This window comes from Galeopterus variegatus, unplaced genomic scaffold, assembly GCF_000696425.1.
Source record: "Galeopterus variegatus unplaced genomic scaffold, G_variegatus-3.0.2 Scaffold784, whole genome shotgun sequence".
Taxonomy (NCBI): domain Eukaryota; kingdom Metazoa; phylum Chordata; class Mammalia; order Dermoptera; family Cynocephalidae; genus Galeopterus; species Galeopterus variegatus.
The window spans coordinates 402730-415183 of NW_007726895.1; the positions used below are offsets into that span (position 1 = coordinate 402730).

At 56.0% G+C, this 12454-nt stretch overlaps 1 protein-coding gene across 1 annotated transcript in view; it reads right to left on the reverse strand.

The window, feature by feature from the left end:
• Positions 1-295: 295 nt before the first annotated feature.
• Positions 296-12454, reverse strand: part of CACNA2D4 (calcium channel, voltage-dependent, alpha 2/delta subunit 4) — a 114031-nt gene continuing 101872 nt past the window's right edge. The window contains exons 28-36 of the mRNA XM_008572436.1: positions 8308-8378; positions 7800-7875; positions 7418-7470; positions 7108-7160; positions 6868-6888; positions 4187-4304; positions 2274-2386; positions 1950-2032; positions 296-400 (exon numbers count right to left, since the gene is read on the reverse strand). Of these exons, the coding sequence (XP_008570658.1) occupies positions 296-400; positions 1950-2032; positions 2274-2386; positions 4187-4304; positions 6868-6888; positions 7108-7160; positions 7418-7470; positions 7800-7875; positions 8308-8378 (693 nt within the window). The remainder of the gene's footprint in view (positions 401-1949; positions 2033-2273; positions 2387-4186; positions 4305-6867; positions 6889-7107; positions 7161-7417; positions 7471-7799; positions 7876-8307; positions 8379-12454) is intronic.

Consider the following 12454-nt stretch of genomic DNA (forward strand, 5'->3'; position numbering starts at 1 on the left):
AGAAGTTCTTTAATATCAACAGTTTGAGGACATCACAGGCAGCCATGTTGATGTTTCTGAAGAGGATTTAATACCTATTCCTATTCTCGCTTTTTCCCATTTCTGCTTACTCTCTTGCCTTCTCTCTCTCTCTCTCTCTCTCTCTCTCTCAGCCCCAGATGGAGCTAAATAAGTGCTGGCCTAGGTGAGAGCCCAGCAATAGTGAGTTGGATCTCACGTCAATTGCTGCCTTCTTAGAATGTCTTCGGAAGGATCGATCACCATGTTAAGAGAGAGCCGTCAGGCTGGCTGGGGATCACCGCAGAAATTGGGGTGGCAGCACCCAGGCACACAGAGGCAGAAGGAGCAGGGAGAGTGAAGCTGAGGTGTCTGAGGTGCCACCACAGTCCTGGGCGTTCTCCTGTGAACCCAGAACATAGATGAGAGGGCAGCATTCACAGCCTTGGTAACCAACCCAGCTGAATGAAGCAAGTAGGACGACGGGGGGTGCAGGGGAGGGGTGTCCTGTGGGACCAATGGGGGACAAAAGCTTGAGAGAGAGGGCAGTTTGGGAAAGCAGAGGCAGTACTGCCACCTTCTTTAGACCCCCACCTTTCAGGGGAAAGTGGAGGCTGTATGCTCAGACCAGGGCTGGGCTCATGGCTGTCTCTGCTTGTCCCCCTCTCGGAGAGGAAGTGGGGTCATCCTCGTAGAATGTCATGGGACATCATCAACTCTGGAAGCATCTCTAGTGTGAACTATTTGTGGCCATGCCCAGCAAGTACTATACTTGTGTGTAAAGCACCCAGCTCTGGCCCAATTTGTGGGTATCTGGCGCTTGATAAATCCAGTCACTATTACTGTCACATATATAATGGTTTTCTCCCTTGCCCAGATCATTTGGAGCTACACATAGAAGGAATGAGGACAATATGGGGAAACTTTTAATTCACCTAGGCCCAAACCCTAGGAAATGTGGTGCTTTGTAAAAGCACACTTGGATCCTGGTTGACTTAATATTTTAATGACATGGGGCCTCTGGTGTGTTTTTACAACACAGCTTCTGACCCCAAATGAGTGCGGGTTTTCCTTCTCACACCAACTAGTACTTCAACTCTCTGGACACGAACTGTGTGTCCTACAATTCAGTTCTGACACTGTCTACCTGGAGATAGCATCAGATCCCACAGGTTAAAGGGCTCAGCACCTAAGACTATCCCCACTTCAGACAGTTGCAAGTCCAGGGCCCTATACTTCTGACAGCCTGGGCCAGGTTCCCATGAACCTTACTAATACCAGTGTATGAGGGCACTTCAGAAAGTTCATGGAAAAATTGAATTAAAAGATAACATGAATCTTTCCATGAACTTTGTTGAGTGCCACCTCCTAGTATATGGATGTGTTCACCTACCTGGAAGCTCTGAACGCTATTGTTCAGGGTTTCTACAGAGGTTTTATTATGTAGGCATGACTGATTAAATCATTGGCCACTGGTAATCAACTTCTGGTAATCTCCAGCTCCCCTCTCTTCCCCAGAAGTCACGGGGCGGGGCTGAAAGTTCCAGCCCTCTAATCCTGCCTTGTCTCTGCTGACCAGCCCCATCCTGAAGCTACCTAGGGCCCCCAGACATCAGCCATCTGATTAGCATGCAAAAAGATACTCTTACCATTCCAAGGGGCTTAGAAGCACTGTGTCAGGAACCAGGAACTAAGACCAAATATAACAGAAGCCACTCCTATCACCCCTATTACCCAGGGAACTCCAAGAGTTTTAGGAGCTCTGTGCCAGGAATGGGGAGGAAGACCACATACATTATTTCTTATTGTATCACAATATCACGCAAGGTAAACGTGGATGCGTGTGTATGGATGTTTCCCACTGAGATGCAGTTGTATTCATCAGTATCCAGATGTACTCATTTGGGGATGAAGAACAAGCCCCGCTCCCCAGGCCCCTCTCAGCCCCACACCTCTGGATGGAAGGCATGGCAGGAATCTGGTCTCCGGCGGAGCTTCTGGGAGCGCATCCTGTCACACTTGACAGAGGCATTATGTGCAGAACTCACTGTTAAGGTCAACAGCTCACAACCTGAGGCGATTCTGGAGACCGGAGACTGTGGTCTGTGGTCTGGAGGAGTCCACCCCTGGTGAGACTAGAGGCAGCACCCAGGGGCTGGGGGACTGGGAGGGGGTGGTGAGGGTGTCTGGCCTCAGCTGCTTAAAATCAGCCCCTCAATGACATCTGCACCTCCATCCCTCCCGTCCCCACACATCCTGGAGGACTGCAAGGATATATTTGACTTCTGTAGCCTCCTGTAGGACTGGCGGGAAAATGCTACAGTCACAGGTGGGGTCTGTCACCAGGAGGAGGAGGTTACTGTTGGGAATCTGTTGCATCACAAATGTCCTGCAGTAAAGAGAGATGTGGGGTTGTGGGCTTCTCCACGGCAGGCTGGGCAGCCACCACAAGAAGGGCTCCTAGGGAAGGAACTTCTGGAGACCTGTAGTGTGGAGCTGGGGTGGCTAGTGGAAGGAAGAGAACCTGGGGCAGTTCAGATGGGGCAGCGTCATTGGCAGATGGCTCAGTCCTACTGGCGCCTCCGCCACAAGCCTTTGCAGTTGCATTTCTCCTTTCCTGGCAGATGGGAGGTGAGGAAGTCCAAATGGGTACATTTTTGAGAGTGAAAGGAGTTGTTCTTAATATACGCGAGGACAACAGGACTGTTCTGAGCAAGTGTGGATGCGCATCTATCCTTGCTTTGGGTGGGGGTGTGGGAGCAGACGTGTGGGGAGGATGCAGTGCTCAGGCCTGGCCACAAGGTGGCACCAAGGCCCCGCACACCACCCGAGGCCTGCGAAGAGGGCGGGCAAGGGACCAGGGAAGCCCAGCATGCACAGGCCTGGGGTGTCTTCTGACAACAGCTGCCACCGACTGCGGGTTTCCCAGGGGTGGGGGGTTTCACGCACATACACTCATATATATACACACAACACGGAAATATGTGTATGTTTAACCTTTACAGTACCAGAGGAGGTGGTACTGTTGCCATTTTGTAGATGAGAGAACTGAGGCTAGCAGAGGCTAAGTAACTTGCCAGATGTTACAGGACTAGGAAGTCTCAGGGCCAGATTCAAACTCAAGTCTGTCTACTGTAAAGCTCTTGCTTTACATCATACCATTGACTTTATCTTCACAAGCCTTTGAGATAAGTGCACAAATAACAATAGTCCCAAGAAAACAGCTTTGATGAGGTCAAAATCCCACCCAGAATTACACACTAGGAAGGGGTGGAAACCTGAATCGGTCTGAGGCATCACACTATGAAATAATTTGCTCGAGGTCCAGGGATGCTGGCAGCCCCTGGTGAATGGCAGGTCTGGCTGAGGGAGCACCTGGACGAGGCTCCCTGGCCCAGACAGAACTCCCCAGGTGGGATCCTCTGAGGTTTGGGGGTGGGAGGCCAGCAGGAGAGGACCTTCAGGCAGGCCTCCCTGCCTCCCTGGGCCAGGGCTGGGAAGAGCTGGTTGGATCCAAGGGCCTGATGATGCTCCTACCTAAGAGGCCCAGGCCTGGGAGTGGCGACGCCAGAGGGGGTCTGACAACACAGGAGGCTGGTCCAGGATGCTCCCAGCCCCACTGTCCCCGAGAACATGCTTGCATTTCTGCTTCTCTGCATAGGACAGATTCCAAGGGAGAGCTGCCTTGTGTCCTTTCGCAAATCTCCCCTTGCCTTCCAAGGTCTGGCTGACAGGGCCGAGTGTCATGATCCTGACAACAGCCTGCTGTAGGTTGGCCTGTGCCTAAGCAGCCATGATGGGGCAAGCCTGAAGGGGCCACCTGGACAGGCCATGCAATCATGGCTGGGGGGCCTGGGGAGGGGGTGGATTCCCTGACCCGGGAGCTGGCCTCTGGACCACCGTTCCCATTTCCCCTGTTGCGGCACACCAAACCGTCCAGTGTCCCCAGCTGTCCTCCTCCTCTCATGCCTTCTGCTTCTGCCTGCATTTCCTCCACTAAGGAGAGTTGGGGGGAAAGAAAGATCCCCAGGAGTGTGACCTTTCACTGAAAGCATCACCCCCTCCTTCCTCCCTACAGTGGAGGCCGCTCTCTTGAGTGACAGATGCCCTGCTTGGATATCTGTCTTGCCAGGGGAGGGAAGGATGTACTCCTCAGTTGGGGAAAGGTAGAGCTTCCTGCGGGTCTTACTTCTGGCAGGCCCCGCACTCAATGATCCCGTTGGTCTCCTGGATGGCCGTCTGGTGTACAAACACAGGGTACTCCGTGTCACAGGGCTGCAGCAGGTCCTGTTTCTTGTGTTTGTGGGCTGTGGGTAGACGGAGGCATGGACGTGAGGAAGGGCGGCACAGAATAGGAAGGGGCCTCAAAAGCCATCCCCTGAGGTGACCACAGCCTCAGTGCTTCCAGGGCTGGGGCAGCACTACACAGTGAGACACCCCCCAAGTCCCTTTGCAGATGGCTTCCTTGTTAGAACATTCGCAGGATGGGCATAGAAGGGCTGGGTGGGAGAAAGGGGAGGGAGAAGAACAGAGAGTAACCGAAGAAGCGGGTGGCGCCGTGGCAGGCTGGGTGGCAGCGGCCTTGGGTTTCAGCTGTGTGTGACTGACACTGCAGCCCTGTGACTGTGGCACAGCACGGCCTGTCTTGGAAGCTGCCTCCTCACTGTAGCTGGGGGGTGGAAGTGCACATCTGGGAGGCTCCTTCCAGCACTGACATCCCAAGTGTCTGAGAGGACAACAGAGGCCGCAGGGGCGTGCCAAGGGGGGCTGGGGGGGCTTTAGCCTCCTTAATTCCACCACCCCTCCCTTCATCGTGGACATACCTGTGCCCATTTTCTCAAGTGTCGCTAACACTGTGGCCCTGCTCTCCCATCCCTGTGGCCAGGCCTAGGCTCTCCCACTGACTGCCAGCGGGGCGAGCTGAGCAGGTGGCCCCAGTGGCCCAGCCTCTGGCATTTTGGACTCCTCATAGATGTCTGTGTGACACACTTCAGCACACTAAGACCACGACAGGGGAGCAGTGGAGTCCCTGGCAGCCCTGCTCTGGAGAACCCATGTCCGCTCCTGCCAGGGTTACCCCGAGATGAGCAAAAAGCAGGATAAGACCAGCACACAGGCTGCAGGACGTCTGCACAGCACCCCTGTTTCTTCGAAGCACTCCCCACGCCTTTCCTTCTGCTCTGTGGCCTACCATCTGTGAAACAGCAGGGCAGGCAGGGTTGCCCCCATTTTATAGGCTTGTAAAGGGAGGCACAGACATGGCATTACTCTCACAGCATCACACAGGGTTTAGTAGGACAGCTATAGGTCTCCTTAACTCCCAGACCCAGAAACTTCCTAGCAGACCTTGAAACCAAGAGGGGAGGCCAGTCCACAGGCAGACAAACCCTCACTGAGAGGGAAAACCCTTGCAGTGTCCAGCCGGGGGTCCCGCACACATATGCGCTGGCCTTTAAGGGCTACTGCTGGGTGCTCCCTGCTCTGGGCCCCTCAGGAGCCTGCAGGAGCCTCAGGACCTGGATCCTTTCCTCCCAGGGCCCTGTCACACTGGCCTGGTGTCCAGTGGGGGCTGGCTCAGAGCTGGGCCTGTCTCAGAGCTGGGCCTGTCTCCCTGTCACTTGAGCTACTTTGCGTGGGAAGTTCATCTCAGTGATAACAGTTACAAGGATGGGACAGAGTGGCCTTGCCAAGGTCACAGAGTAGTGCCTACTCTCCTGGCTGGCACTCTTTCCCTGAGGACACTGACGCCTAGTCAGACCAGGCCAGGCCTGCTGGGAGGGAGGGACAGCCGCCCGGAGGGAGGGAAACCATTCCCCGAGAGAGAAGACAGGGAGGGGAGCAGTGTCCCCCTGTAACGTGCTGTGCTCCCCTGCAGAGGGGAAGAGGGGCCTGTTTCTAGACGGGCTGTGACACATGCTTCTGGTTCCTGTCACAAACACCAAGTGCCTGTGAGCTGTCCCCACAGCAGCCCATGGGGTGGGATCTCCACGAGGAGGCTGGAGACGTGCAGGGAATGGGCCACGTGAGCCAAGCGCTGGAGGCCGGGGTGGGAAGGAGGGAGAGAAGAGCAGCCAGACAGAGAAGAGCAGGGGAGACCGTTCCACCAGAAGCCAAACTCAGAAAAAGACAGAGCAGGGCGGGGGCAGCCTGGGTGATGGGGAGCTCCAGAACCCCCTGGAAAATGTTCTCCTAACATGGAGGCATTGAGCAAAACTGGCTAAAGCGAGGAGCCTTGGAGGGTGATGGGAGCTTGAGTCCCGCAGGGAGTGGGGGTGAGACCCGCCTTGTCACCCTCCTGGGGTGTGGTTGAGAGCCGCAGGCAGGGAGGATGCAGTTTCTTTGCTTTGTGTTGGGACCGTCCCACCCTGCGCCTGCCTTTGGGGGACTGTGTCCCTCAGACACAGGTGACTAGAGGGGTGTCATCCTGAGAGCTTCCTGATGGCCACTCCCTCTAATCTGGAGCCCTGCTGCGGGCTGGCGGTGCCATTTTCTTCTCCAGAGGGTGACCTGGCAGTTGCCCGCCTGCCCCTGGCCACGTTCCCTGGATCACATCACCCCTTCCTCTTGGAATCGTAGGTGTGACCACCCAAGGAAACGCTGGAGCTTTTCACTTTCCCTGGGGCAGGACTGTCCTTGTGTGAGATGAGATCTGGCTCGCCTCCCCAGTCCCCACACCCCCAGGAATGGTGCTGTGAACGGGGCAAGGAGCTCAGGGTCCCCCGATTCAGGGGTGTCCCAGGATGAAGAGAATGCAGCCTTTCCTGGCTTCCATCCTGGGAGGTGGCACTGAGGGCAGCCCTCAGCCGCTCCGCTGCGCTGCGCCCCCACCCCGTGGGGCCAGCCAGGACCTCCTCGGCGGGTGCTACTTACAGTGATGGAAGACAGCCTTGGCTGCCCAGACGGGAGCCGGCACAGGAGGACATGGCATGGGGGGTGTGGTGTCACACGAGGGCAGGTGTCACAGGGTGGTGATGATGCCACATGGAGCAGTGGTGTCCAAGGTGAGGTGATGTCACACACAGGTGAGGAGGGTGACAAGAGCAGGGCAACACATGAGCAGTGAAGGCCTCAGAGGCCCCTCCCCACTGCATGCCCACTGCACGGACTCACCCTCGGCCCCTCCGTGGTGCCAGGAGCCCCAGGTGCTCCACTCCAACAGGAACCTGTAGGCACAGAGCTGGATCTCGGAACCCTCCATGCTCCCGGCCCTGAGGAGGCTGGAGTCCCCCATGGACCCTAGGCCACCCCCTCTCCTCCAGGACACCCCTTTCCCTGCTGGTGGGTCCCAGAGTGAGCAGAGAGGTCCCTCCCAGGGGCAGTAAGCAGGGACCCTGCCCTCCTGCTCTAGGGTCTGGAGACCTTGCAGATGATGTCCTCATAAGCCCCAGCCTCCAGCACCCAACCCCAAACCCACACTCACAGCAAGAGCTCACTCATCAGCCACCTGGTAGCTATCAGCAAGGCAGAGACCGGCTGGGAAGAGAGAGCACATGCATTCATGCCTGGACCAAGTGCCAGGGGCTCCCCTCGGCACAGCCCTTAGATGACAACCAGAGAACATGGCCTTTGGAAGACTGGCCAGGTTCTCCCCCTACTGGGCTGAGCTGCCCAGGCCCCCAGGATGTGGGAGCACTGGAGATGGGGTCAGAGGCTCTTTGCTCTTCTCTGGATTTTACCAATGCCTGGCGGGGCAGGGGCAGAGGCTGCAGTCAGGCAGGGTGGGAACAGGGGCCAGGTGACCTCATTTGGGTGGGACAGGGCAGAGGACAAGAGTTTGGCAGGGGGTCCGAGGTGACACTCACATTGATCAGGGGCTGAGCTGCACTGTGGTGGTGACTTGGGAGTTTGCACATGGCCTGGTAGTCATACATGGTCACTCTGAAAATGACAAACAGGATGTGGCGAGAGGAGGACCACCCCTGTCCTGCCCCTGCCTGGGGGGGTTTGCTAGCAGGGCTTCCATTCACCAGCATGCAGGAGGGTGCATGGGGAAGACAGCAGATGTGAAGACAGCACATGCTGAACATCATGTTTCTGTGCTTCAGTGTGTAAGGAGAGTGACCAGCAAGTTGCTTGCCCTTTAGTTGGGTGGTTTCCCCTCCAAGGGCTGGGCTGGGGCCCCTCCCAGGGAGGGCCACATGATCTCCTGCCTTCCCCCTCGTGTCGAGTCCCTGGCTCCAGAAAGGTTGGATTTGGAGCCCTGTGGGGCTTTCACCATGGGTTTTTGAGGTCAGGAGATGTGTCTGGACTGCTTAGCATCAGCTCTTGCCTTTGCTCTATTTGGACTGGGGAGAAGTGTGTCCCACTTACTGTGTGAACACCCCCATGCTGAGCAGCTGCGTCATGAGAGCACCGTCCACCTCCCCCAGAAATCTTCCTGTCTGCGAGGGAGAGAGGGGGCAGGGGGAAGGGGGCCGTTGGTCTTTTCCCTGGGATGCTCTTCAACATAATCAAAATTGGACCATTCCACCCAATCCCCCTGGCCAGCTTGCCGCCACGCTCCCTATTGCAGTGCTTTCCATTAGCTGCAATCCATTAGTTGGTTCTGAAATCAATCTAGAGGTTGCAATCAGATTTTTCAATTCCTTAGAACAATTGGAACAATTCAGTGTGCCTGGCTCACAGTGAGCTTGAAGACGTTTCTGTAAAACTTGGTTTGTCGTACATGTTGTGTGTGTGTGTACTGGGTCAGATGTGAAATGCATTTCCTCCGGTGGGGCGTGCACTGAAGAGCTCAGAAGCAGTGCCCATCTCACGCGCACACGTGTCCTCATCACCCAGCCACACGGCTCAGGAGCCCTGGGGCTGCCTTTGATGTCCCCTCCCTCACCTCCCAGCCACCCCACCCTGAGGATCTGTCAGCCGCCTTTCCCACTCTGTGGTCAACAACCTACCGCCGTCCTCCTTGGCAGCCCCACGTCACCCTCTCCACAGCCCAGTGATGGCTGCTACAGCCATGTTCCTCAAACAGAGCTTGCATTTGGACACTCTCTTCTTCACTGTCCAAAAAATGAAACAGGACCCTCCCTCCTACCCTCCGTCCCTCCCTTCATTATCCCATACACAGTTCTTGGGGAGCACCGTGACTGCCAAGCTGCAGCTCCCAGCCGGCTGCCCTGCCTGCCCCCGCGGCCGCTCCACACCTGCCCGGCCTCCTGACTCTGCTAGTTTCTCAGTGTGGCAGATGGAAAGAGCTTGGTCCTTGGTGTTGATTTTGGTGTGAATGTAGGTTGTTTTAAAGACTGGGGATAATGTGTGCCCAGCATGTGGCACACATAAGTGCTGCGTAGACAGCGGCCACTGTCACAGGAAGATGGCCTGGGCCTTGGCAGCTCTCTACTGCCTCGATCACGCTTTCTCGGTCCTCACTCCATGAAACCTTCCTCCTCGTCCTGCTCTGGGCAGTCCCCTCCCGGTCAGGGTTGGTCCCGCCTTCCTCCGCACTCTGACAGCACGGGCATGCGGCTCCACACCCTGCAGTCCTGTTTTCATCCTGCCTGATGATATATTCAATTGTTTAGTCCTCCATTGTACTGAAGACTGTTCGAGGACAGAGAGCTTTTCTTACCTCCGAATTCCCTCAAGTGCCTCACTACCTGGACAGTGTCAGTGCGGAGTTTTGGCAGGGAAGAGGTGGGAGCCCAAGTTGATGGCCACGCTGGGCGTTGCAGAGAGCTTTCAAGGCTCCTGGGCCCGGCACCTGGTGCTGCCCTTAGTGAGGGGGGTACAGCCTTGGCCAGGGGTGAGGGGTGTGGGAGAAAAGCCAGATCCACAGAAGGAGGGTCGGGGGTCAGGGTGCAGGAGACCAGGAGTGGGGGGCCCATCAGCATGAGCAGGATCCCTGCTCTGTGGGATTCCCTCTCTGGAGAACACACTCTACAAAACACCACCAACAATGTGTTACAACTACCAGTAATAGGAGATGCCACCCTGGCACAAGAGCAGAGGCACAGGGGCCTGGCCAACCTCCAGGAAAACCAGCTCCTGTCGGAGCCTGCAGACTCTAGTAATCCTTCTTAAGGAAACAGAGATTTACTCCAGACAAGGGTCAGTCAGAATGCAGGGCTCCTGGGTACCCAATCGACAATCAGAGAAGTTCTCTTCCAAATCAAAGATGATGGTACTGTACTGGGGCCCTAACCCCAGTAACACTCCCATGGTTTAAAATGCTGTAACTTATCATCAGCAAACGGGGCCGTCAGCTTGGCCCTGGAATTTGGGATGATGACAGAAAATGTCCCTTCCCAAATTGGAATTAAATAAGAAAATACAATCTTTACATCCTATAGTATTTCTTATTTGGAAATTGCTCGCTTATAAAATTAAAATGTCAGGATGCAACCCATTAAAAATGTATCATAATCTCAAAAACAGACAGGTTAGTGATGAAAGCAAATAGGAGAACACAGAGTTGGAGACAAGAGGTATTCAGACCTGTCTGAGCTCCGCCTGTACTGCCTGGCAGGCCCGAGCGTCAGAAGCTACCATTCACCACCTTTTATTCACAAGATGCCTCCTCACTAGGTCGGTACAGTGCAAAAGTGAGTAAAATGGACACGAATCAAGAGCTGCAGGCCTGTGTGGACGGACAGACAGGAGCACCTCCAGGCATGGTACAGACACACGGGGCCCCTTTGTCCTGCCCAGGAGGCCTGATGGCTCCGTTGAAGAGGGCAGGGGACAGAGCGGGGGTGGCAGGGAGCAGCCAAGGGCACTCGAGGGACAGAACGGCACTGGACAGTGAGCTCTGAAGCCGCCCCAAGTCCTCCCCAATCCCTCCCTCCAGCGTAGGGATTGCTGTGTGCTTTTCCAGCCACTATGTGTCCTTCCTCCATCAGCATACAGCGAGATCCTAGAGGGTGGGCCCACTGCTGTCCCCATCGCACTGCACTGAGTCCTGCTCATGGCCGCTATTCAGTGTGCAGTTGCTGAGGGACAGCATGAGGGATGAGGGAGTGACCTGAGTACACTGCTCCCCAGCAAAGCGCAGCAGGGCACACAGAGGCTCCTGGCGAGGCTGGCCACATTCTCACAAGCCTGTCCTTCCCTCCTTCCTAATTCCATGCTTATTTGCCAATTGCCCTGTTGTTCAGACACTGGCTCTAAGAAGGGATGTCTCAAGAGCAAGCCAAGCACATTCTGGACACTGGGAAGTGCACCTCCTCTGCAATCAGACAAGTGCGTTTCCAGGAATATGCCACTCTGGCAGAAATAGGGACCTGACAACCTGACCTGACGCAACCATCGAGCAGCCAGCTCAGCGGGATGCGGTGCTTCCTGAACGCCCTTGTGGCGGGGGCTGGCTCCCCGCTCCTGTGCCCTCTTGTCTGGTAGGTGCACTAGAGGTCGAGGATGGGGACAGCTGGTGGCTTCAGGAAGCTGGCCAGGCCCGGGCTGCATCATCCATTCTCTTATGGAGAATAAACTGTAGCTTGTGTGAGCCTCTGTAGCAGGGACTCCACGCCTGGCAGCAGAGCACAATTCCTAGTGACAGGGTTTCGTTTGAACCATGTTGAAGGGAACTGTGCCTCAAATCAAGCTTCTGAACCAGCAGAACCCGGGTCCAAACACCAACTTTGTAGCACCCCAGACTGCATATGGAGCAGTGCACACACACAGCACAGCGCGGAGACTGGGGCCTCCTGACAGCCACAGCCGGGTGGAGTCTGATGCCCCACGGCTCCACTCCCCAGGGAAAGTCCAAGATAAGCAACATCCATGGGCTGCCTGGGCTCTGGGGCCAGATCCAAAGGGCCTGGGGCTCCCTGGGTTTAAGCCTGTAGTGAGGGGGAGAGAGGGCAGGTCCTGTGAGGCCCTTGCTGGTCAGGCAGTTGCCCTGGGCATGGGCTAATTTGCCTGCCCACGTGAGGCTCCTGCTGCAAACAGCCCAAGTCCCGGGAGAGAAGGGGTGCTCTTGACTCTGGTGACAGAATGCCCCAGATGTCACATGGCCTCCTCACCTAGGGATGCCCTCAGTTTCTTCTTCTCTGAAAATGGGAATCCTCATCCTCAAGGGGTGTGAGGATCAAATGAGTCACCACACGTGACGTCCTGCATCTGGCTCCTGGCAGGGGTCAATTTCCTTTCATTCCTCCCTGGCTTGTGCAGCCTCCCTGGCTCCCCGAGCTGTGGAGACTCTTCACAAGTGCATTTGGCCACATGGGGGTGCCTGGAAAGAACGTGGAGGAGTAGAAGATGGCGGTCTCAGGGTTCTGGGGACGGGATGCATTTTACTCCTGCAGTGCCCCATGGGGCAGACCCTCCTGGGAAGCCAGGAAGGCAGAGGACACGTGGAGCCCCAGAGGACACAGACACCGAGGCTGGCTGTGAGGAGTGGGTGGATGCCATCCACAAGCAAATGACAGGAATCGGAGTCCCCAGATCTAGGGTGACAGACACACTGTAAAAACATTATGAAGCTCCGTGGAGCTGTAGGCCCACTCTTGGCCCCAGCTGT